The sequence below is a fragment of the Xenopus laevis genome, chromosome 7L, assembly GCF_017654675.1.
Source record: "Xenopus laevis strain J_2021 chromosome 7L, Xenopus_laevis_v10.1, whole genome shotgun sequence".
Taxonomy (NCBI): Eukaryota; Metazoa; Chordata; class Amphibia; order Anura; family Pipidae; genus Xenopus; species Xenopus laevis.
The window spans coordinates 62,555,697-62,583,436 of record NC_054383.1 but is presented as its reverse complement, the minus strand read 5'-3'; the positions used below and the strand labels follow the sequence as shown (position 1 = coordinate 62,583,436).

Sequence of the window (27,740 nt, the reverse complement as noted above, 5' to 3'; positions counted from 1 at the left end):
CAAAGATATGGCCACTCAACAGTGTCAAACGACTTGGTAATGTCCAGCGCAACCACAGTCCTCTGACCCTGGTTGTCATGAGGGAGGGAAAGGTTAGTGTAGAGTCTACGGCTATTCAGAGCAGTGGATTTGCCTGGCATAAAACCAGTCTGGTCTTCATGGACCAGGTGATGAATTACTTCCCCCAATCTCATGGCTAAGACCTTTGCTAAGATTTTTACATCAGTTGTAAGTAGCGAGATTGGGCGATAAGCGTCACAGTGCTTGGGGTCTTTACCGGGCTTGTTGAGTAGCACAATAGGGGAATTGCACATAGATGGAGGTAGGGATTGGCATTGTATCGCATCCTTAAGGGTCTCACATAATTTTGGGGCAATTTCTTTTTTGAATCGTTTATATATTTCAATTGGTAAGCCATCAGGACCAGATACCTTACCATTAGGGAAGGCATCAATAGCTTCAGAAATTTCCTGCACTGAAATCTCAGCATCCAGGGTTCTGACCTGCTCTACCGTTAGAGTAGGCAGGTGGATGTTAGTAAAATATGCTGCCATTTCCTCTGTGGAGGCTGTAGTTTTAGATGTATAGAGATGGGTATAGAAGTCTTGTAAAATCCCTATTACCTCTTTGGGTTGGTTACATAACACTCCTTGTGAGTTGTAAAGATCAGTAATTACCTGGGGGGCGGTTTGTACCCTGGCCAAATAAGATAATAGTTTTCCGGCCCGTTCACCGTGTTCATAGAGATTAGCCTTAGAGAAAAGCAGTTTCCTTTTAGTTTTGTCATGCATATGCGCCGCATATACCTGTTCTGCTTGGCGTAATGCTATTAATGTGGATGGGGAGGGGTTTGCTTGCATACTAGCAGTAAGGGTGTCAACTTCTTGTCTTAACTGTAATTCGAGGCGGCGTGAGGATTTTTTAACTGCTGTAATCTCAGTGTGGAGAATAGATCTGAGAGTGGCCTTGAAGGCCTCCCAAACTGTTGGGGTGTCAACAGGGGTGTGGTCTAATGAGAAATATTCCTTAATGGAGCTGGCAATTGCTGCATCGTTGTTTATGATATTAAGCCAGACTGGGTTAAAGGACCATTGCCTATTACCTTGAGAGGTGGGACCAGTATGCCAGGTTAACTTAAGTGGGGCGTGATCTGAGATACCTCATGTTTGATAGTGGGCACTTTGTATATTTGAAAGCAGGCCTTTGGAGAGAAATATCATATCTAACCTCGATAAGGACATGTGAGTAGTGGAGAAGCAAGAGAATCCAGGCTGTGAGGGATGACAGTGTCGCCATGCCTCTACCAGAGAGATATCTGCCATCAAAGCTGCTAAATTAGACGTTCTAATACTGGAGGTATTGCCAGAGCTCCTTACTCTATCTAAATTTTCATTTAGAACAGTATTAAAATCACCTCCACAAATTATTTGAGCATATGGGAAATCCGCTACATATTTTACGAAGTGGACAATACATTCATCTGTATACGGGGGTGGAATGTACACATTGGCCAGAACAGTATCCACAGAGTTAATCTTACAATTCAGAAAAATAAATCTGCCCTTGGGGTCAGACCTCAGAGATAGTAATTGGAAGTTTACAGATTTTTTAACCAAGATTGAAACCCCTCCAGTGTACGGAGAGTACGTGGCGTGGAAGGCCCATCCCACCCAAGGACGCCTAAGGGATAGAATCTTACTCCCTGTAAGGTAGGTTTCTTGTAGTAATATAACTTCCGCATCAAGCGATTTGACATGATCTAGTACCAACTTCCTTTTAATTCGGTCATTTAAGCCCCTTACATTCCAGGAGAGTAGGGAAAATTTCAAATTAGATGCCATGAGGAGGTGACGCATATATTGTGATCCTGGGAACAGGGCAAAAAAAAAAACACTTAGACCTGTGACATTCAAAGACATGCAAACATTTCAGTAATGCCAGAAATGTGATCCTGTAAAAAAGGCATGAAGACCACTTGGGCCTGTAAGTAGTATAGACATGTAAACATTTTAGTGCTACCCGTTTAACTTTCAAACTTATTAACTGGTAAATACCCGTCCCTCGCACATCAGTGTGGGGAGTCCCTCCCTTTCTGCCGAGACCCAACTGTGGCAGAATTTGTTCCCTTAACCTACTAACAAAACACATTCTTATTGAAACGTAGTTAAACCGTTCAAATGCTGCGCTAGACATCTGAGAGGATTTTGAGTACAGTCAAAGTATCTTAGGCCCGCCGGCCAACAGCCAGGATATAGATTGCGAGGCATGTGTAGAGAGACAGAGTAGAATATGGATAATCCACACCAAAGTGAGCAAAAGACAAGAAAAATTATGATGCGACACAAATGTGTCTAACATACGGCAATAGGGTTCCAATTAGAAAAGTTAAACAGTACCCAGTATGCAAAAGTAAACAGCATTAGCATTATGGTAACCACATGCTCACGTAAGTAGCCATCACCCGAGAGAAGATGCGGGGGTCCCCACGACCAATACTGGAACAAACAATTTTGTAATCCAAATGGGGGACTGTGAGGCCTGTAAAAAGAAGAGCTTTATAGCGCCGCATTGTCCAGCCAAGTAGAGACCTCTTGTGGGGAAGAGAAAAAATGGGTGTTGCCGTTTGCTTGAATCCGAAGTTTAGCAGGATATAGCATGGCATATTTGATTTTCTTTTCCCTCAGACGTTTTTTAACCTCCTGGAACCGCGATCTCTGCCGTTGAATCTCCAGCGAAAAAACAGGATAAAGAGATATCTTGGTATTCTGGAAAGTGATAAGTTGCATGATTCTTGCCATCCTGAGCAGCGCATCCCTGTCTTTAGCATTTAACAGACGTGCAATCAAGGCTCCAGGTGGGGCCCCTGGAATAGGAGGGCGCATCGGGATCCTGTGAGCCCTTTCCACTGTGAAGGCAGAGGAAAGCAAGGGCACTTCAAAGGTTTCTCGTATCCAGGATTCCAGGAACTTTTCTGGTTCTGTCCCCTCCACCCTTTCAAGAAAGCCCACAAACCGTACGTTATTCCGGCGCAGCCGGTTTTCAAGGTCGTCCGATTTTGCTTGACACACTGTGAGTGCCCGTTGGAGCTCGCTGATCTGTTGGGGAACCGGTGCACAAGTATTTTCCAATGTGTTAATACGGTGCTCAGCTTCTACCGTACGTTCCGGAAGCTTTTGAATGTCCTGTTTAAGTATGGAGAACTCCACTTTAAGCTCTTCAGTTTTGGTAGTAATCAGTGTAGTGCAGGTTTCCCTGGACGCTTTTATTTCTGCAAGCAGATCTGCTAGCGATGGTTCCTGAATTGCAGCGGGGCTATGCGCTGGAGAGGAATCTGGGGAGGAAGATGCAGACTGGTTTCCACTATCTTTGATAGGACCGCTATCTCTGGCGAATCTCCCCAGTCGTGCAGCTGCCTTCGGAGCTTTTTTAAAGGTTTTGATGGGGCCCATTTTGGAATAAGGAGACAAGGCTAATCAAAGAGGCCAGACTGGACAATGCCGGAGCAGTACTTTACCGCACCGGGGGAAGACTTTCGTGCTGGCTGGTGGGACCTAGTAATTATGTCGCCTCTCACATAGATGCGGTAGCCACGCCCCCGAGGGTCTTTACGTAGCCTTTAGATTAGGCCGCAGGCTGGCAAGGGGTCTAAGAACCAGATTTAGTACTGGTATGCATATGGTCAAGCATAGAGCCCCACTGTAGTTGTTGTAGTTGCTTTACTGATCCTTGGGCAAATTGGCTTGCATGAGAAGCTGGATATACAGCTTGTTGTGTGGTTAATAATTCCAAATAGCAGGGGCACTACTGTACAGTTATTCCGTGTTCAAATATGTGCAGTGCATTCAGTCACCCAGGCAGCTATATAAACTTCCACACTTAGCCTGTCCTCCAGCTACTACTTATGGGCGTGTGAACTACACCATTGGATCAAGTCAATGTTGAATGTACATTAAATGCGGTAAAAGGGGGGTCCCTAGGGCTCCAATGCCACTCACCTCCCCAGCAATCCTGCTGGCACTTCGGTGTAACTTTCTGAGCTGCTCCGTAGGGGACCGCGCCGTTGGTGTGGCCTTGGCTGGGAACCGCGATCACGCGAGGCCACGGCTTATCATGCGCCACTAGGCCTCAATCGGCTCCTTGGTGAGTGGAGCTCCCCGAGACTCGCTCCTGCAGTAGAGGGTCGGCAGGACGGCCCCGACGATATCCGGACCCCCTTACAGGATACTAGGTGCAGTGGGAGAGTGATGCGGGGTAGTTTTAGAGTGGAGCCCCGGGAGATCCCTGAAAATGCGGCCGCTCTGTTGCCTGGTCAGCCACGCCCCCCCTTTTACTGCACCTTTAAGTTCTAAAGACCTTCTTAGTAAGAGTGACCATACTTGCACACAAACCGAGGTCACACATACAAGCCAATAAATAGAAAGGGATATCTTGTACTCCAGCACTAATTCCATTTACAGTAAGAAACTGCATTCTTAAAAAAAATGCTGAAAGTTATACCTACTGTTTATTTTCTGAGTCCGTGGGAACCACACAAAACGTTTGAGGGGAATATCATTTGTTATTGTCAGTTTTGGTACTAAGATAATCACTCTGAATGTAAAAGGCTTGAACAGCATAGTGAAAAGATATCTGCTTTTAAAGGAGGCACACAGACTGAAAGCAGACATTTTACTAATCCAGAAGATGCATTTCCGCATCTCTGACTCTCCCAAACTGCAATCTACACAGTACCCTACCTCGTACCTAGCTTCCGCCCCAGTGAAAAAGGCTGGAGTAGCAATTTTGATCCATAAAAACTGCCCTCAACAGGTAGTCAAGACGCAAATAGATCCCAAAGGGAGATAGATCATCATACAAGGACACCTCAAGAACAGGAAAATCATACTAGCATTTGTATACGCCCCAATTAAGAAGCAGATATCTTTCTTAAATGCCACTTTGAAAAGAATTTCAGTCCCGCCATACTCTTTACTCCTAATTTGAGGAGATTACAACTTGTTGTATTCCCCAACAATGGATAGGGAAGGGAAACCAGTGGGAGAGGGAAAGGAGTTCAAAACAATTTAGACAATTTATACATTCCCACAGTCTCTACGACACGTGGCGGGTTTGTCATCCAACAGAAAAAACATACACCTTTTCCTCCCACTCCCATGGCTTCCAGCAAAGGTTAGATTATTTTCTAATAAACCACAATGCTCTAACAGCCTTGAAAAGCTCCACCATACACCAGATTACCTGGTCTGACCATGCCCCTGTTGAGTTGTGTCTAGATATTCTACCTTCAACAAGGAAACCATTTCAATGGTGACAATGAAACTTTATTAGTACAAGCAGAGGTAAAAACACAACTAATAGCGGGTTTTGTGGAATACAGTACTTTACTAGAAACCAGGGCTCTGTGTCCTCTCCCTTCAATGTTTGGGAAGCTCACATAGCGTGTGTCTGGGTAAACTGATTGAAATAGCAACTAATCTTAAAAAATCAACTACCTTCCGTAGGACACAATTAACACAGCAACTTCAAAATCTGTATCAAAAATACAATAGAAACCCAACCATTTCTATGCTAGCACATGTAACTTCTCTCAGAGCACAACTCAAGGCTCTAGCAATCATGCAGGCAGAAAAGGCAATTACGTACACACGACAACGCTATTACGAGTATGGGAATAAAAAAGCTCACACTCTCCTAGCCCGCAAATTACGGGACCAAAAACCCCAAAAGGCAATATTAGTGATTCACACTAAACAGGGAAGCTTGGCCTACACTAGGGATCAGATCGTAAAGATTTTCCAAAACTATTATAATTCTCTATATATATAACCTACCAATATTATCAGCAAAAATAAAAGATCTTTTGCGACAAATACAATGCATGCTCTCATCCTCTAAATTACCCACCCTATCAGAAGATAGAGACAAGCTAAGTGATCCAATTACAAAGGAAGAACTAGTGGAGACACTCAAATCCATGCCAACAAAAAAAATCTCCAGAGCCTGACGGTCTAACTTGCCTCTATTAAAAATCCCTACAGGAAACCCTAGGCCCCCCAACTGCTAACGAACTTTAACGAAATCCTAGATGGCTCTAAACCCCCACCTACCAATCTGTACTCCCATATCTCCCTTCTTCTGAAGGAAGGGACCCTCAATCCTGCAAACGCTACTGCCCAATACTGAATAAGGACATAACATTTTTTTTAGCAAAATCCTAGCAAATCGCCTAACTCTTAATGCTGCCTCTGATTAACCAAGACCAGGTGGGGTTCATCATGGGTAGGCAGGCAGGAGATAACACTAGAAAATCAATTTACCTCATAGATATAGCAAACTCAACAAAGACACCCCTTCTGGTCTTGGGGTTAGATGCGGAGAAGGCCTTTGATCGCCTGAATTGGGCATACATGAATAAGGTGTTAGACCTCACGGGATTTGGGGGCCCTTTCCGAAAAGCCATCTCAGCCCTATACTCATGCCCCTCAGCAGCAGTCGAAATAGAAGGTTACCTGTCCTCTAAGATAGAAATAACTAATAAGACCAGACAGGGGTGCCCCCCTCTTGCCCTTGATATATGCACTCTATAGAACCTCTAGCTGTCACAATCAGAAACTCACCAGATATCAAGGGAATCACCTATAAAAACAGGGAATATAAAATCTCATTCGTGGACGATGTCCTTCTCACCCTCACTAGACTAATGATATCTCTCCCAAATTTGCATGCCCTATTAGATACTTATGGCAAACTGTAAAATCATAAGGTGAACTAAGATAAATCGGAAGCTCTCCCTATAAACATTCCCCAAATACAAGTTAAAGTCCTGAAACTGAACTTTATTATAAATGGAGAACGAATTACATTAATTATCTAGGGATACACCTGACCCCAAGCCATGCTACATTATATAAAGAAAACTATACCTTACTCCTTACACAGATTCACAACGATCTAGACAAATGAAACTCCTATACACTTTCCTGGTTCGGTAGAATTTCAACGGTTAAAATGGTTACCCTTCCTAGACTATTGTACTATTTTGAAACTCTACCTGTTTGAATACCATTCAAAGTCTTGAAAGCAACTCAGGCCAAAATAGTGAAATTTATAGAATTTCCAAGAGGATACTAACCTCTCCTCTCTTGTGTGGGGGAGTAGGTGCCCCTGATATACTTAAAGGGATACTGTCATGGGAAAAAACGTTTTTTTTCCAAAATAAATCGGTTACCGTATATACTCGAGTATAAGCCGACCCGAGTATATGCCGAGGTACCTAATTTTACCTACGAAAACTTATTGACTCTAGTATAAGCCAAGACACAACTACAGCCCTGTTTAGTGAGCTATATTTACATCTGGACATGTTTTGCTCCGGTACATTAAATGCAGGGCATATAATACAGGGATAAAATACACATTGCTTTGCAGTTGAAAGATGTATTTACCCATTTTGGATTAGACAGTGTATTTACTTCCCAAAAATATTGTATATACTTGAGTATAAGCCGACCCGAGTATCAGCCAAGGTACCTAATTTTACCTACGAAAACTGGGAAAACTTATTGACTTGAATATAAGCCTAGACACAACTACAGCCCTGTCTCCCAGCAGCGCACATTCTACCAAACGGATTACTGTGTGCATTGTCCCAATGTCCCACTACCATGTGCAGAGGGTGCTTGTTTGATATTGCCATCACTGTTAATCTTTCGTATAACCAACAGACGGCGCTGTGTGATATTGCAGTCACTGTTATTCTTTCATATAACCAACAGAGGGCACTGTGTGATATTGCAGTCACTGTTATTCTTCCATATAACCAACAGATGGCGCTGTGTGATATTGCAGTCCCTGTTATTCTTTCATATAACCAACAGAGGGTGCTGTGTGATATTGCAGTCACTGTTATTCTTTCATATAACCAACAGAGGGCGCTGTGTGATATTGCAGTCACTGTTAATCTTTCATATAACCAACAGAGGGCGCACTGTTATTCTTTCATACAACCAACAGATGGCGCTGTGTGATTTTGCAGTCACTGTTATTCTTTCATATAACCAACAGAGGGCGCACTGTTATTCTTTCATATAACCAACAGAGGGTGCTGTGTGATATTGCAGTCACTGTTATTCTTTAATATAACCAACAGAGGGCGCTGTGTGATATTGCAGTCACTGTTAATCTTTCATATAACCAACAGAGGGCGCACTGTTATTCTTTTAAACAACCAACAGATGGCGCTGTGTGATTTTGCAGTCTCTCCCCAAGTGAACTGTTGGTATAGGAATGATTAAAAGTGACTGCAATCTCAGCTACACGGGTCGGGCCCGAGTATAAGCCGAGGTAGACTTTTTCAGCACATTTTGGATGCTGAAAAACTCGGCTTATACTCGGGTATATACGGTAATAGTGCTGCTCCAGCAGAATTCTGCGCTGAAATCCATTTCTCAAAAGAGAAAACAGATTTTTTTTATATTCAATTTTGAAATCTCATGGGGCTAGACATATTGTCAATTTCCGAGCTGCCCCAAGTCATGTGACTTGTGCTCTGATAAACTTCAATCACTCTTTACTGTAAGTTAGGGTGATATCACCCCCCTCCCTTTTCCCCCACAGCAGCCAAACAAAAGAACAATGGGAAGGTAACCATATAGCAGCTCCCTAACACAAGATAACAGCTGCCTGATAGATCTAAGAACAGCACTCAATAGTAAAAACCCATGTCCCACTGAGACACATTCAGTTACATTGAGAAGGAAAAAACAGCAGCCTGCCAGAAAGCATTTCTCTCCTAAAGTGCAGGCACAAGTCACATGACCAGGGGCAGCTGGGAAATTGACAAAATGTCTAGCCCCATGTCAGATTTCAAAATTGAATATAAAAAAATCTGTTTGCTCTTTTGAGAAATGGATTTCAGTGCAGATTTCTGCTGGAGCAGCGCTATTAACTGATGCGTTTTGAAAAAAACATGTTTTCCGATGACAGGATCCCTTTAAATACTACTTGGCTGCACATTTGCGGCAAGCGGCGGCATGGTCGGATAGGGTACACTGTGGAAAATGGGTGACTCTAGAAAATGACACGGTCTCCCTTATACTATATCCTTATTATTATAGGCTCCAAAGAGACTCTTGAATGTAAAAGATAAGCCACTGAACTCAGTAAAATTGACTCTTTCCTTATGGAACTATGCTAAGAGTCAATGCAATACAGATCAAGGGCTGTATAGATTAAGCACTATATGGTAAAAGGCAAACGTAACACAGCAGGGATTTCTATAACCCACAAATTGTGCACATTTCAGGAACAAGCTAAATATTGTAATATTGTGCCGTGTTGCTGTACCAATATCTCCAAATCAAACATTTTGCTCTTGAAACAATAGGGGACCAGATACCTACAGAGCACGCACCAATGGATACAATTATGGCAAACAAAGCAAATAGGAAGGGTCTCATATCAGACGTTTATGGTATAATTAATAAATGTTCAGACATGACATTTGTTAAACATGGTTATATGCAAACTTGGGAACAATTGCTTGGGATGGATATTCCTCTTACCAAGTGGTTACTAATATGGGAGAATCTTAAAAAAGCTTCAATGTGTGTTATGCATAAGGAAACAAATTACAAAGTCATTATGCAATGGTATATGACACCCATTAAGCTGCACACAATTTATCCGGATGCAGCACCGGAGTGCTGGAGACAATGTGGAGAAACAAGCACCCTATACTACATCTTCTTTCTACTTGCCCTCTATTAGAAAGCTACTGGAAATAAGTTTTATTCTTATTAGAACCCCTGCTGGACCCACAAACCTTCCTGTTAGGAATGCCATTTCCTAAGCTCAAAAGCATGTACAGAAATTGTCTATTCACATTTTGACAGCATCCAAACGAGTTATAGCATGTAACTGGAAAAGAACACAACCTCCTACGGGTGCTGAACTAAAGTCAGCAATCCAGGACATTCAGCTGATGGAATACCTGGCTGAGCTGCATTGCTCCCAATTACCAGATTTTGAGAAAGTATGGAATCCATGGGACACTTTGCACTGATACCTCCACAAATACCCCCGGACCCAGAAGTTTCAAAATGTTATTTTTCTTCTTTTCCCCGCTTCTACTCTTTTCTGCCTTTTCCCCTTTTGTTGCTTTTCAATTTCCTTCTTCTTTAATCGTTCAACTTTTTTCAACCATATGATTCACATGACTCACCGCTTCCCAATCGGGAAGAGATGTTCCATAATGCACAAGGCGTATTCACATAATGGATAATATGCTTTTCATGAGCTAATGTGTACAATGATAACCTTATCCAATATGTAAAATGTGAAGATATGAATGATATGATACCTGTATACGTATATGCCAATTTAACAGGATTCCTTTATAGGTCACATTTAATAAAAGTCAATCAAAATACAGTATTTAAAGGGGTGGTTCACATTTAAATTTTAGTATGTTATAGAATGGTTAATTGGTCTTCATTTTTTCTTTGTGAATTATTTACTTTCTTCTGACTCTTTCCAGGGTCACTGACCACATCTAAAAACAATGCTCTGTAGGGATACACATATTTATTGCTGCTTTTTATTACTCATCTTTCTATTCAGAATCTCCTATTCACATTCCAGGCTCTTATTCATATCAATGCATGGCTGCTAGGGTTATTTGGACCCTAGCAACCAGATTGCTGAAATTTAAACCGGAGATCTGAATAAAAAAGATAACTAAAAAAAAACACAAATACAAAAGTAAAACCAATTGCAGATTGTCAGAATATCACTCAACTAAAGGTTAATTAAGTAATCAACCTTTGTAAATGTATTCATCATATAATCTAAATGTTCTGTTTCTAGGCAGTTGACTAAAGAAATTTGTTATGTATCATAAGATAGTTATGACAGCAGTACTTTATAATGTATTTACAGTCACACTTGCTGGTCTAACATTGCTAACATTCCACTAAACACACAGCATCTTAGAAGACATTGCAATTATTGCCTGCTGGGAGCAGTGGAAGTCAATAACCGGGTAAATTAAATAACTTGCCTGTACAATTGTACACATGCAGTTACAACCTTCATTAAACCGGTCAGGAGGAATTTAAAGGAGAACTAAACCATACAAATGAATATGGCTAGACGTGCCGTAACTTATATATCCAACTTATTGAACCTGCCTAAAGGTTCAGCATCTCTGATGCCGATTGGATCGGCTAAACTAGTCAGGCGGAAGGTTGAAGTGACGTCATCATGAGCTGTGGGGAATTGCCGGCAATATCATCACTCTCCATGCTCTGAATGCTAAACCTGCTAAAGGACGTGATTATATGTGACTAAAACTGCAATGCAAACTTTTTTTAAAAAAAAAAAAAAAAACTTTTTTAAATAAATAGAATTACATTATGGAATTTTTTATGTTCCCTCTTTGGAGCTAAAGGTACATTGTGAGGAGGACCTACACCGGGGAAACAATATATGCGTTAAGCCAAGTAGGCATTGCTGCTAAACTGGTGAAGGCTGTTGGAGTGAAGCGGTGTCGTCAGATTTAAAGGGAAAGAAACAATTCACCTTATTGCACAAATAGGAACTATATCTCTATACACAGGGTGTTATATAACGTTTGTCACATTAATCATGTGATTGTGATCTCTATAGTAGTACTTAGGCCTTCAAAGTTGTCACAGGAGTTTCTCAACTTGAAGTCTGTTAGACATGTCTGCTTCATGTTCAAGCTAAGTTTACGGATCATCACAAATCATCAAGCAGATTCATATAAGCTGATGCTACAGGGCTGATTATTAAATTCTGATGGTAATTGTGATGGTTTCTGAAGTGGCATTTACCAACAATTATTTACTAATCAGCCTCATATTAAATTTATAATAAATATATTCAGTATCGTGTGCGTTGGTTCCTAAACTCAGTAACTGATAGAAGCACAGATCATGTACAGTGAATCGGCAGAAAAGTTGATGGGCAGCTACAGGCACATCTTTACTGCAATAGTATAGAAGTCCACAAACACAATGTTCATCATATCTAACCAAATTCTTTAGTTAAAGGACATGTAAAGCCTACATTTTCCTACCATGTATACAAGTTCCCCACCCAATCCACATAATTTGTAATGCAGTGGTGTAACTACCGGGGGAGCAGGGGGTGCAATTGGGCCAGTGCCTGCACCCCCTCAGGGCCCCTGGCAGTTCATGCGCACTGATTCCAGACACATTATCGCTGATTCCGGACAGAAAAATCACGTATTGGGGGGGGGGGGGTTACGTTACTGTTGTAATGCATATACCCCTTCCATTTGCCAGCTCCATCACATGTTCCTAAAACAAATAGCAACTTTCACCTGGTGGCCATTTTCCCTGTGACACATAATCAGTAACATTGACATCTGCAAACAGGACATGTATGCTGTAAAGTTCACGCAATGCAGGTATACGCAGGAACAACATACATTGATAAAAAATTCTGCTTGGGCTGAGCACAGAAATGGTTAAGCTAAGCACAGAAGAGTTGGTTAGGAGAAAAAATAGGATCAGACAGCTAGAGTTTATTTGGGAACAGGCAATGTTATCTCTTCATTGGCTATTAGACTGGAGGGGGTGTTTAGTAATCTGAGCATACTCATGAGCCAACAGCAAAAGTAATTCCTGAGGGAGGGGGCAGAGTGGGTTAGAGGAGTAGAAGGAATTCCAAGTGATCTTGTAGCCTTACTGTTAACTTTTAACAATCAGAGTGGCAGTTATCTAAAGGTTTCAAAGATGCTATTCACGTATTCAATTTTTGTGGTGAGGGGTTATGTGTCCTTTAAGCTTTAGTTCTCCTTTAAGAGGACGACATTAAAGGTAAACTAAAAAATTTGCAGGAGCGGGCGCCATGATCCATGTCAATAATGGCTTCTTGGTTGAATGTGGGGCTAAATAATGCAACCATTGGAAATCAAATGGTATAGGCCACAGCTGAAATAAGGTAGGGAACATTAAAAGGGAAGTTCACTTATTTTAAAATCAAATTACTTTTGCTCAGCTATAATTTAAAATACTGCCTACTTTAGTCATTTAAACTACCATCTGGTTGGTAAAGTGAATGACATTATTGTATCTAAAAGAAATACAGAGAACGGTACATGTATCCCCAGTAGCCATGGTCCTTGTGAGGGCATCCTAGAACTACAGATATAACTCCAGATATGAATTATATTTGTTTCTTATTCAGCCAAATCTTCTGTTAAGGATTTGGTATTACTTTTATTTAATATTATTTTTTATTATTTATTAATTATGGATTTAGTGCATCCTTTCTTTAGAATTTATTTTGGATACAATAAAACCCTTATTTATGACATATCCCCTTATACTAAAGGACAGAATAACCAATTAAAGGAGAAGGAAAGCTCCAAAACAGTTTATTGTCAACAGATTAGCCACAATAGTGCAAGCTAGAACGCTATATTTATTCTGCAGAATGCTTTACCATACCTAAACAGTAAACAGCTCTAGACACTGTCTCTGTTTGTTTAGGATAGAAGCTGTCTCTCTGCTCACTTACAGCTCTGAGCTCAGATTACAGCAGGGATAGGGGGAGAGGAGCAAACTGAGCATGCTATAGCCCTGCCCTGGAGGTTTATGCTGAAAACAGGAAGTCTGATACAGAAGCCCATGTATACACAATAAAAGGAAAGAAATGTTGTGTTTCTTTTGACAGAGGACTACAGCATTACTTTGAGGGTTTACTGGTGTATTTATATAGACCTTTCTGATAAAGCTTACTTAATTTTAGCCTTTCCTTCTCCTTTAAAGCTTGACAAAGTGGATATAATCCACATACCTAAAGCACTGTAGTTACAGTTCCTTGCCAGAGCACTAGTCCTTATAAACAGACTAAATTATCATCACTGAGCATATACAAAAATAATGTTTCCCCACAAAAATGCATTATTGTGGCCCAGTACAAAAACTAGATTTTAAATGAATGTCTATTCACCAAAACTTTGCAACCAAACTATGTACATATAATCTGGTAATCTGTCAAGCAACATGAGTACATTTATACAGTACATGTCCAATTTGAAAGGCTTGATTGGCAACACTACAAATGTATTGAATCTTAAGATTCATGATGCAGGGCAGAGTATACTTTTTTAATATCTGTTTCAAGCAGGATGGGTGGCAACTCCCGTTTGATTTTCAGATTAGTAACATTTCAAACACGGACAGTTACTTTTAAAAAGTCACAACACCTATAACATCATTGTCTGCGAGATTAGTGTATATGATCACTCCCTATTGTATATAATGCCACGCTATAATTTCCATAGTTCCCATTCAAACACACCTAACACAGGGCTAAATTACAAAATAATCACTAAAGATATCTCAGATTGGACATGGCCTGAAACCTGAGCATTTTCTTGGAGTCTGTCATTTGTATTATCTGTCAGATCTTGACATCGATTGAACGTTGACTCTTTGACACCCTGAGTCGTGTCTGCCGTTGCCTCTGCATTAGTAGAAAAGTTCTCAGGAGTGAGTGTTTTACAGCAGGATGATTTTTCTTGTTCATTCACTTTTGCAGAATTTTCTACAGATGCAGATTCAGGAGGAGCAAGATGCTTGCGGCTTCTGTGAGCAGCAAGGTTATCACGTTTCTCAAACCGTTGACCACAGATATTACAGGGGAACTGGTAGAAAGTGTCAGCATCATGTTTCTTCATGTGCCAGTTAAGGGAAGCCTTCTGCCTGCAGGTGAATCCACAAAATTCACATCTAAAAGTAAAAAACAAAACAAAAAAAAAAATGAGATAACTGTGGTTGATGCCAAAAGTATTGACACACTTTTTAAATTTATTTTTTGTCAGAAAAACAGAAAAAAATACTGGCAATGGAAGATAAAAAAAAAGGCAGAAGGTAAAAAGTTGGTGCAGGAAGCCTCGGTAATATAAAGGTGTAAAAAAATCAAGGCTGAAAGAGCTAGAGCAGCAGAAATGCGAAACATACAGTGTAGAGTTAGATAATCTACCCTGCCTTCTTTTTTTCGAATACTCTTAAAATACAGGTGTGGCAATCTTTCCATAACATGGAGCACCAAGACATAAATATGCAAAGAACATTTAAAGGAATTGTTCAGTGTAAAAATAAAAACTGAGTAAATATAAATATAACTGTGCAAAATAAAACATGTTTCTAATATAGTTAGCCAAATATGTAATGTATAAAGACTGGTGTGACTGGATGTCTAACATAACAGAACCTAGCCCAACTTCCTACCTTTCAACTCTCTTGGTTTCCACTGACTGGTTACACTGGTTACCAGGCAGTAACCAATCAGAGACTTGAAGGGGGGCTACATGGGTCATATCTATTGCTTTTGAATCTGAGCTGCATGCTGAAGATCAATTGATCAAACTCACTGAACAGATTTGTACCATGTGGCCCCCCTTCAAGTCGCTGACTAGCTCAGAGTTAGAGAGCTGAAAAGCAGGAAGTAGTGTTCTGGCTATTATGTTACACATTCAGTCACTCCAGCCTTTATAGATTACATTTTTGGCTAACTATATTATTATTTTATTTTGCACAGCCTACTATTTACAAAGTTTTTATTTTCACTCTGAACTATTCCTTTAATGTGCTGGTAGACCCGAAACCAGTAGGAACCCAAAGGTTGACAGCCAGGTGGGCAGGTTCAGGTCAGGTGTACAGAGGAAGAAGGCATGGGTTAGTCAACTGCAATGGCAACATGTTGTAAGTAAGGTTTGGGTGCAGGATGAGTTTTTTTTTTGATTGAGTTGCTATGTGTATACACACATACAACAATAGGAATTTGGATTATGATATTTAGGAGAATTCTGGATGATGAAGTAAAATGGCTTTCTAAAATCCAAATAAAGACATGAGATTCTTAACCCTTAAATTAAATGAACAGAATTGCTTTGGGCAAACTTATACTTTGGATACAATCTGCTCAGTTGTATTTTGCTGTGGCTTTTCTATGGTTGTCTATGATGATTCTCATTTATCCAGGTCATGATATACAGTAGTAAAATTAAGTCAAAAACAACTGGACATTTGAGTTTTTTTCTTGAAAACATTTCACTCATCTGAGTATCTTTCAGTTCAACTGAAGTGGTAGGGAATTTCCTGGCAACAGTCATTTTAGTGGTTTTAGAGATTTTTGAAAACACAACTCACTTTCTCTAAAACCATGAATGTCATGATATTTGTAAAAAGATCCGAACAAAAAAGTACACATAGAAAATAATGCTGAACAATCTGAATTTTTTTAACAAATACCTCTAAAAATTCAAGTTTTTTGGACAATTCCTAGCAAAAAAAAAATCTAAAAGCCTCTGAAAGTCCTAATTAACAACAGTCCATTAAGGATTAACACAGCTCCCACTGACTTCTATAGGACAGATTTTAATATTAGATGGGTTGGAGTGGAGTTTATTTTTCAGGCTGTGTATGAGGAACTATGCTCCTGTGGTAATGTACCTGCCCACTGTCCAAGAAACAAACCTGGGACAGTAGGTGAGATTATTCTTTGGATGCGAAAAGCCACATTTCAATTCCCCCACTCTTCTTCCTAGTTGTCTAATTCTTGTGAAAGTGCACTCTATATCCTCTGCATCACTTTCTGGACACCTTTTTATTTTAAGTGGTAGTTCACCTTTCATTTAATGTTTATCATGTTATAGAATGGCATTTTCCTAGCATCTTTCAAATGGTCTCCATTATTCTAGTTTTGAAATTATATGCTTTTCTCTTTTGCCAAAAAACAACTGCTCTTTGAGGCTACAATTTTGTTGTTACTCTGTATTACTTGGCTTTCTATTGAAGCGCTCTCCTATTCATCTTCCAAGTTTATCATTTAAACCACGGCCTGGTTACTATGGTATTTTTACCATTTACATCAGTTATATTTTTGTATATAATCTATACGGTCAATGTACACACCTGTTAAATCAATATTACAGATTTCTATTATATGTTAGCTATTTTATATATAGAGGCTACAGTTCCCAGAATTGCCATTTCCTGTGTGTGATATAAGTGATTACCGGTACTTATTGGCCTGGGCTGCTTCCTGAACTATAGTTTTTATATTGCTGTAAGTGTATTTGTGAAGCAGTTTTTTCCTGTATTAAAGTGAATAACCTTTCTTATATGCACCTTTTCTGATTAAAAGTTACCAGCAACAAAGTATTGTGTGTAACAACACCTCGCTGTGCCAGAATCTCATACCAAGGAACTCTACTAGGTCATCTTATCCTTGAACTTTAGAGCGTTGTACTGTACAGTAGGGATGGGCAAATTTGGCCCGTTTCGTTTCGCCAAGAATTCGCCGCTGGCGAAATGTCGCAGATGTCCATTAAAGTCTATGGCCGTCAAAAAAATTGTCGAGTTGCAAAGTTTTTTTGCCGCGCGTATAATTTTTTTGCCGCACGACTCCATACAAGTCTATGTGCGTAATTTTTGCCGCGAAACAAGGCGAAAAAAATCGCCCATCCCTACTGTACAGTTGCAACATCATTTTCCGGTGCTGAAAAGCTGGAAGGGTGGCACAAAGACTTTATTTACTAGAGGTCAGCAGCATAGATATATTGCAGCAGATTTTAGAGCAGCTTTCACTCAGACAGGCAACATAATATATGAACTGGATAGGAACATGTGGCTCTTAATCTATACAGAGGAGGTAGAAGCAGAGTATGGAACATGGAAATATAGGGAACATAGGACAGAACCCTTGATCGCCCTATTCATGCTACTTAAATCCTGTCCAAAATCTGCCCCAAACATGGCCACTCTGGCCCATATACCCCTACATAAAGTTCAAATCACCATTTTTGACTCTTGGATCCCCCTCTGTCATGAGGCAGCATATCCTGAAATTTCAAAATATGCAAGAATTTTGGTGTAATTCTACTTCTGTAAAAAAATATAGGCTTCTAAGTGTCTAATAAAATGAAAAAAATCATGTTTCACAAAGAACAATCACATATATCAGAAACATAATTTATTTTATGTATGATAACACAGCCGATTTGGAAAGGTCTCTCTCTCCTGAACGCGGCAATACCAAATTTTATATATATATATATATATATATATATATATATATATATATATATATATATATATATATATATATATATATATATATATATATATATATATATATATATAGTGTTTTATGGAGATTTCTCACTTGTATAGATCAAAATCTACACGCAGTACACTACCAAATTTCCAAAACACCGCCAAACGGCATATTTCTGATTTCAAGGCCAAACATGCCGCTAACAGTAGGTTTACCTTAGAAAACTACCCATTATTAGAAAGAACAGATTCTGGTGAATCAAAAATGGGTCAAAAAATATCTTTGTACTCTTTGTGCTCAAAAATGAATCAAAAATATCTTTGTACTCCGAACTACCAAGTTGCAATTGTTTCCTAAAGTTATAATGTTTTATAGAAATTGGTGAATTTTTTGAAAAATGACCTCAAAGCTTCCACTCTACAGCATCCTATCTCCCACACATCATTAGGTATCAATATAAAACACCCCAAATATAAAAGCCTGGGGTCCACTGAACAGTTTGGTGCCCAATATGTATAGGTTTACCTAAGCATGTGGTATAGGGGCCCTAAAATGTAGACACCTCATTTGAGCTACGTATCAGTTCTGTAATTCCAGATACTGCAAAATCAACACATTTACATCGTTTGGGGGGGGGGGGGGGAGGCAAAAGTAGAAAAAAGTACACATTCCCGCGAATCCAAATTGGGTATGCATGTCTTTCTACTCCAAAGCACTAAGCCTCAAACCCTTCCTAAATTTGGCAATTTTGAAGCCATTTTCTAAAATCACCTCAAAACTTCATGTATCAATATAAATCACCCCAGATATGAAAGCCAGGGGTCTCCTGAACAGTTTGATGCCCAATATGTATAGGTGTACCCAAGCACGTAGCATATAGCGGCCACAAAACGAAGACCCCCATATGGTCTGTCATTTCAGGTACTGCAAAATCAATACATTTACATAGTTTTGGGGGGGGAGGCAAAAGTAGAAAAAAGTAAGTTCACCCCAGAAAACCATATATTTTCGGAAAGTACAAATTCCCACAAATTTAATTGGTTATGCATGTCTTTGTACTCTAAAGTACAAAGACGCAAACCATTCCTAAATTTGGTGATTTGGGTGACATTTCCAAAAATCACCTCAAAATTTCTACCCTGCAGTATCCTATTACCCACATACTTTTAGGTATCAAGACAAATCACCCCAAAATCTCAAAGCCTGGGGTCCTCTGAACAGTTTTATGCCAAATATGTATAGGTGTAACCAAGCACGTGGCATATAGGGGCCCTAAAATGAAGACCTCCCGTATGGTCTGTCATTTCAGGTACTGCAAAATGAACACATTTACATAGTTTTGGGGGGGGGGGCAAAGGTAGAAAAAACTAAGTTCACCCCAGAAAACCATATATTTTCGGAAAGTACAAATTCCCACAAATCTAAATTGGGTATGCATGTTTCAAAATTCCTACCCTGCAGCATCGTATTACCCACATACTTTTAGGTATCAAGAGAAATCATCCCAAATATGAAAGCCTAGGGTCCTCTGAACAGTTGGATGCCCAATATGTATAGGTGTACCCAAGAACGTGGCATATAGGGGCCCCAAAAGGAAGACCCGATATGGTCTGTCATTTTAGGTACTGCAAAATCAACACATTTACATTGTTTTTTTTGGGGGGGGGCAAAGGTAGAAAAAAGTAAGTTCACCCCAGAAAACCATATATTTTCGGAAAGTACACATTCTCACAAATCCAAATTGGATTGGTCTGTCATTTCAGGTACTGCAAAATCAACACATTTACATAGTTTTGGGGGGGAGCAAAGGTAGAAAAAAGTGCATTCACCCCAGAAAACCATCTTCCCGCAAATCCAAGTTGGGTATGCATGTCTTTGTACTCCAAAGTACCAAGTCGCAAGCCTTTCCTAAATTTGGCGATAAAAGCAACAGTTTTTACATTTCTGAAAATTGCCTAAAAATACTGCAATCGGCCGCATTTATCTCACCCAATTTCTTAGATACAAAAAACACCATAAATACTGATGCCAAGGGTCTACTGAACCTTTTGATGCCCAATATGCATTGATATACCAAGGCAGCTGGCATGTGCGGACCTCCAATGAAAATAGTGCATATGATTTTTCTCCGCTGCCTTCTGTGAACATGTGACTTGTGACTTCATATTATGTGCCTCAAGACCCTCCTAACAGCAAAGACCCCCCAAAACCATATATTTTTGGAAAGTACACATTCTGACGAATCCAGCATAAGGACAAATCACCCTAAATATGGACGTCAGAGGTCTACTGAATAGTTTGATGCCCAATATGTATAGATTTACCAAAGTATGTGGCGTGTACGGACACCATATGAATTTTCACACTAGCCAACTAAGCTGCAGAAAAGAGAGCCCCAACTGTCCGTTATGTGCCGTAAGACCCCCAAACTGTAAAAAGACCCCCAGAAAACTATATATTTTTTGGAAAGCATATATTCTGGCGAATCAAATTAAGTAAAATTAATCTTTCTATACCAAAGCACCAAACAAAAATACACATAAGGAACAATAATGCAGGGATAAAATTGCAATAAAACCACAAAAATTTTGTAAATCAATGAAATAAAACAATTATCCGACAGCATAATTAGTGGCCGAAATCAATTATCCAATAGTCACGCTGTCAAAATAACATGTTTTTAGGCAAAACAAAAGGTACAATGAATAAGTAAAAAAACAAAACAAAAAAAAACACCTGTTTGTGAGTTTTTGTGTATATACATATTTGTGCACTTCTAGAAGTTGTGCAAATAGTTGTGCAAATACATGTAAATAAGTGTACAAAAGGGACCAAGTGTGCTAAAATAAAAAAATACCAATCTTTACTAAAATGTGTGTGTAAGTGTATAAATGTAGTGTAAGTATGTGTAAGTGCAGGTAAGTGTGTAAAAAAACGTGCACTTACCGTTTTTGTAGCAGGAGGATCGCTGGAACCGATGAAGGCAGCCTGGACAGCGTGTCTGCAGAGTCCCTGCGCAGCAGGAAGTGTGTGGGCAGCTGTGCAGGAAGGAGGAGGCGAGTATGTAGCAGCAGCACCATTTGCAGTGCATTTGCCACTTTAAAGTTGGATCTGCCGATGAGGAGAGAAGGGCTCAGCTACAGGAGAACATACGAGGTACGTTCTTGGCAGCCTGAGTCCTGAACCACCAGCATGTAGGCGCTTGCCAGTTAAAGGGTTAAAATGCATTCTATAGGAGATGGTCTTCACATAATTTGGAGCTTTTGGTTAAAGGGTTCACCTACCTGCATTATTAGTATTCATAGGTAAATAATAGAGTTACTGTGTGGACCAGTTACATAAATTGCATAGAGAAGCTAATTGAAACATCAAAACACAATACCAGAAAGTGATGAAAACAATAAAAACTGCATTATAATACACAGGTAGGGCAGCATGGTGCTTTTTTAAACTCACTGAAGTGGTTTCTCCCCAGTGTGGATTCGGTGGTGGATGATGAGGTTACTGCTGCTACGGAAAGCACGAGCACAAAATTCACAGATAAAATCCCTTCGGTCTAGCAGAATAGAAAAAAAATTATATTAAACCAAATGTAAGTTTAATCATGTTGACACTACAGATATTTGAATGCAACACATAAAAATATATGTAAAATAAAGTTGTAGAAAGAAGTAAACATAAGGATTACTGCTGTGCCTTTTTTCATGTTCCTTTAAATGTTTTTTGAAGTTAAATTTTCTCCCACACTCTGGTACCGGACAGCAAAATGTACGCTGATTCACATGCTGGTATTTCTGATGATACTTTGGAGATAAAAAAGAATGTTATTCTCTTTACAACAATTACCATTTACACACAGTCTACCAAAGTTAACCTTTTCATTGCATACACATTATACTTGCAATGCCTAATGCAACACTATTTTCGGGGACAAGGAAGACATGGTACTGGTATAGGAACAGTTGTCTGGAAACCAGTTATCCAGAAAGCTCAGAATTTCAGAAAGGCTGTCTCCCAAACACTTCATTTTAATCAAGTAATTACAATTTTTTTAATTAATTTTCTTTTCCTCTGTAATAATAAAACGGTACCTTGTACTTGATCTCAACTAAGAAACAATTATTCCTTATTAGAGGCAAAACAATCCTAATAAGTTTATTTAATGTTTAAATTAATTTTCATTAGACAAAGTCTAAAGTCCAGGATTTTTTCCCCTGAAAATTTTGACTTTCCAAGGGGTAGTTTAGTTAAAAACGTAAATTTTCCAGGTTTAAATTTCTTTTTATTTTTTGAGATTTATTATATTCTGAACCTAGAAATACTTTGAATCCAAAAATACTCCAGCTAAAACTTGTCCAGGTCATGTAGAAGTCAATGGCAAAGTTTCCTTCAACCAATTGAAGATGTTTGTAGCCTTGATTTTCAGGGTTTCTTCCGTGGTTTGCAACCAAAAACTCGATAAATTCAAGCAACTGGATTTATTTTCAGTGAACGCTCGATAAATTAAAGTATTCAGGTTTTCCCTCCAAATGCACGGAATAAAGATTTTTTACATTCAAGTTTTTTCATAAATAAGAAAACATTCCAGTTGTGTGTTTATTCAAGGTATAAAAAAACCTCACAAACACAACCTTTGATAATTAACCATGTATGGAGATCCAAATTATAGAAGATCCCTCTGGAAAACACCAGGTCCTAAGAATTCTGAATAATAGGTCCCATACCTGTACTAGTTTCACCAATTACAGGAGGCAGGCCAGCAGATGACATACCCCCCCCACAATGCTTGTAAACTGTATGTAGCATAAAGCTGTATTTATTATATACAACAGCATAGGAGTCAAACCTTAAAGAGATAATACATTAAATAGTCGGTTAAATGTATGTGTAAATGAAAAAGAAAAGTGCAAGTTAATTAGGTCAATGTTTCGGTTCTCCCAGGGACCTTCCTCAAGACCATGGGAATCCCAGGGCGGACAGAAATGTTGACTTATTTTTGCACGTCTCTTTAAAGAAACTTTGATAATGGCCCCAAGGTGGACTGAAAGTAGGCTACAACCCAATAAGTAATGAACCTCAGTGAAATATACATATATTTAAAAATGGCTAAGTGGCAATAACTTTTCCAAACAAAACATCAACCCATTTTCAAGCAACAGGGTTTTCCATAAACATGGTATTTTTCAATTCACAAAACATAGAAAGATATACCTTTCCTTTAGAGTCTTCCCAGCTAAAATGCCTATCACTCAATATATATATGTATTTTTTTATTTCTTTATAGTGCCAGATACATTGCATTAAAAGTGGCATGGTATTCTGTTTCAAACAAAACACAAAAATGCTGCTGCATACTGAAAAATGGTCAGTGATCCATCTCGTTCTGGTTAGAACTACAATTTCTTGTCTTAAAGTGGCCACACAGAGAGAAATCCACTCGTTTGGCGATGTTCCCTGCCGATCAACATCTGGCCGTCACTTGGTTGTCGGAGGGCCCCATACAAAGGCCAATAAGCTGTCAACTCGGTCTGTTGGCAGCTTTTATCGGCCCGTGTATGGCCACCTTAAGAGTTTTATATCTTGTGATGTCAAACGTTGTGCAGAACGCCTCCCCCCCTGGCAGTCTGCAGCCTGGCAGCACTCTCAAATATCTTACACAGAGTCACAGAAAGTTTACCCAGAGGTCCAGGACATAGCTCATCCCACAAGCAGACTGATCATGCATTCAACATGTTCAATGGGCCTGATTCAGAAAGCACCCCCCCCCCCAAAGTCTTGAAAAACACTGTAGACATTTATACATTTACTATAATATCAGGAAATTACTTATAGGACAGGTGTAAGCAACAACAGTAATTTTATCATCACATCCCTTACAAAGATGTAATTAGAATTCCAGCCTTTACTTACATTCAAATACTGTCTCTTGGAGAATACCTTTCCACAGTTATCCACTTCACATAGGAAAAGCTCACTTGGAGTTGATTTCCTGTTCAAAGGAAAAAAAATGAACAAAAAGAAATTCAAATAAATTTATTTTCCTTAGGCAAGTTTATCGATATTATAGTCTTCCAAGTAATCATATGCGGGACGGTCCAAAACCCACGGGTCGGCGGGTTCGGGCCGACTCCTGCACAAAATCTTCGGGTCGATGGCGAGTCCCGGTCAAGCTCTTCTACTACTCTCCCCACCGACGACCTAGCAGTTCCGGCTTCCGGAATTTATATAGACTTCCGTCAACACCTCGCCCCTTTTGTGATGTCACTGCAGTGCGGGCGTGGGTCTATAAATAGAGGGCAGCAGCGGGCCTGGTGCATTTGGGAGGGGGCAGGTTAGTGTTGGGTGCACATTACTACTTCCAAGATAAGCACTGTGGTCCTGAGTTTGATCCTGGTCTGTGCATCTGTGTATCTTGGTACCTGCACAGGTCATGTACTTCCCATGTCTGCATGGGTTTCCTCCAAGGACTCCACAAATGGAAATTTAATTTATCTTCATATTGTAAATTAGATTTTTTTACTAGTCTCAACAGGTCTGTAGAGATGGGCAGTATTGACTATCCTAAACTAGGAGGTAGAACCTATAACACAGCCAATCAACTTAATCATGACCTATACAACTTCCTCCTCACCACTGCCATAGCTAGCATGTCATGTCCTGACATGTCAGTAAAATGAGAAATGGAATTAATAAAATACCGGTACAGATGGGATCAACCAAAGTCATGCACTAAAATATTGAGGATGGGAATAAAATAAACAATAAAACAAACAGACTAACAAGGTCAGTAGTACAGCCATTAAACAGGGAAGTTGATATAAAGTATAGGCTCTGAAAATGAGACACAAAAATTGTTCTACAAATTAGTATAAGAATGCCCCAGGACATAGTGACGGACAACAAGAGCTACAAATTACATACTCAAAACTACCAAACATGGCATATGATGGGAATCAAGCATCACAGCAGGCCCAGACTGGCAATCTTTGGGATCTGGCAAAAACCAAAGGGGTTGATCTAAGACACCATACAGTCACTATCTAGTGAGGTGGTTGGGGGCTGTTTGGGCCTCTGTTTACCTGAAATGCCAGTCCAGACCCACATCACAGAGCAAATAAGGCCCATTCCCTGCTTAACGTGTTCCTTCACAGACTAGAGAGACTTCAACAATATAGCTGTCACCACATAAAACCCCAGCTGGGGAGGCTCCTCTGCCACAGACAAGAAAACTCTTGTCTTTTTCTCTAAAGATGAGAAAACGGTCAAGACACAAATTCCAATTAGCAGCCACATCGAAAACCCTGTTACTAGCCAGCCAGCTCATTAATGTAACCACCAGCAGACCAGATAATCCACAACAGAATCTTGCAACAACTTGGATACATTTACCACTAGCTCTGTAGCTATATACCCAACACTAACCTGTGGCCCTAGATAATAATAATGAGAGGGCAAAAAGGGTAAACGAAGGAAAAATATCCAGTATCGAAGGCTTTTAAGCAGTAAGGTGCACTTACCAATGCTAACAGGGGGTCCAGGTGCTCAAGCGCCATACCTTCAGCTTGGGGAGGTAATGTCATACATTATCAATTCAAAGGTAAGCTGGCACAGAAACTGGACTTCACTCCAAAACATTTTTTTATTACACAAAAAGGAACATCTTAGAGGGTGGCCTTACACATTTCGTGCCTTGTGGACACTTAGTCATAGGCTTGGGATATTCTGTACAATCAGTGAAATTTAAATGCGAACACACCAATAAGAGAAGTGTTTTGGGCAGCCAAGTTAATGTTCCTCCTTTGATGATTTCATACTAGAATCATGCCAATTGTGTAAAAGACTTTTAGAGAGAGGTTACAAAATGACAAATCTAATAAGGGTATGAAGCGGCAGCGTCCTTTTATAAGATATATATCTAATGATTTATGCGACCATTCAGATTCTAACTCATCTTACACTGAATCGTCAAGAACTAAAAATACCAATGTAGAAACTCTATTCTGTATTTTCACCTATAGTTCACAGTTTAACCAAACTAAAAAAAAGATTGTAAATAAAAATTTGCCTATTTTACGTACGAATCCAGTACCTGATAAAATTCTAGGAGCCTCTTGTCGTTTCATCTCGAGACGTTCAAAAACTATTGGTAATTTTCTTTCTCCAAGCCTCATAGAGGACAAAAAACCTACACCTAGCACCTGGCTAACCAGAATCGGTATGTACAAATGTGGGGCTTCTAGATGTATTACGTGTAACTATGTGAACAAGACAACTACCTTTTCTTCCTCTGCATCAGGAAAAAATACAATATAAGACAATATATTAATTGTAACTCTTAAAACGTAGTGTAGTTGATCACGTGTAAAAAATTCCTTCAACAGTATATCGGCCAAACCAGTCGAACCCTTAAAGAAAGAATAAGGGAACATATTTTGAACATTAAAAGCGAAAATAGCACAACTACAGTGGCCCGACATTTTGCAAGCTGTACGAATAGGTCCCTTAATTAGAGTTGGAAATACTGTAGATAGACTCCTAAAACAAGAAGCAAAATGGATTTTCTTTTTAGGAACAAGACAACCCACAGGAATGAATTTAGATTATAATATATCCTGTTTTGTTTAAAAGTCTCTTCAAATTTGGTTTAATACTATATTTAATATTACCTCCAACCATTTAAATACTAAAACCTTAGCAGCAGCAAAACTATAACTTTTACAATTGTTTCACAAAAAGTATTTTCTCATGGTGTAACATGTTTTTTCTGTAAAAATATATATTCTTTTTTTTTAACCTGTTGTTTATATATGTACACATTATGTCTCCCTTGGACTGACTCACCACTTATGTATTAACTTGTCTGATTGGCTGTCCAAAACACTTCTCTGATTGGTGTGTTCCCGTTTAAATATCACTGATTGTACATAATATCCCCAGCCTATGACTAAGTGTCCACAAGGCACGAAACGCGTAAGACCACCCTCCGAGATGTTCCTTTTTGTGTAATAATTTTTTTTTTTTTATTTGCATCATATTTTGGAGTGAAGTCCAGTTTCTGTGCCAGCCTACCATTGAATTGAGATTGCCCTAGAAAAAAAGGCTTGGCACATACTAGCCCCAAGCTCACTGGCAGCAGACAACACCAGTATTGATAGCAGTTAAACCTCAACACCAACCAGAGATCAGCAGATCAACCAACTCATTTCTGATTTACAGCCCATGCAAGGCTAGAACCTAAGACTCAAAGTACTAACTTCAAGAGGCTACCAAACCAGCAAATCAATGGTGCCAAGTTCAGCAACTACGCATGTAAACTGCTGATCAGCAGCCTGCATACCACTGGTACCAACCAGTGAATGAGTACCATAAACTAGCTATTGCCTACACATCTCAGGGCAGCCAACAGCTGACATGTGAACCTACACTGGACCAAACCCACCAGCTGCCAAGCATGCCGAATGCTGATGCAAGTCAGCAACCATGCTGATCATAGCCAAAGTCAGAAGGCTGGACGCACAATAGCAAAGGCCAGCAGCCATGTCAGCCAAGTGACATAGAAAAGGCCAGTTGCCAAGTGAGCCAAGGGCCACGTGAGCCAAAGGTCACAACAAGGGCCAGTGGCC

The 27,740-nt window shown here is 39.6% G+C and overlaps 1 protein-coding gene across 5 annotated transcripts in view; it reads right to left on the bottom strand.

Annotated features, from left to right (window-relative positions):
* Positions 1-13,780: 13,780 nt before the first annotated feature.
* The window catches only part of LOC108696315 (zinc finger protein 239), a 30,627-nt gene continuing 16,667 nt past the window's right edge, over positions 13,781-27,740 (bottom strand). For 4 of the 5 annotated variants that reach the window (XM_018225570.2, XM_018225571.2, XM_018225568.2 and 1 more), the window contains 5 exons: positions 24,028-24,106; positions 21,806-21,920; positions 21,574-21,673; positions 21,064-21,228; positions 13,781-14,786 (listed from right to left, as the gene is read on the bottom strand). In XM_018225570.2, coding sequence (XP_018081059.1) covers positions 14,372-14,786; positions 21,064-21,228; positions 21,574-21,673; positions 21,806-21,920; positions 24,028-24,106 — 874 coding nt within the window. In that variant the 3' untranslated portion in view covers positions 13,781-14,371. The remainder of the gene's footprint in view (positions 14,787-21,063; positions 21,229-21,573; positions 21,674-21,805; positions 21,921-24,027; positions 24,107-27,740) is intronic. The other variant, XM_018225572.2, reaches the window with a different exon arrangement.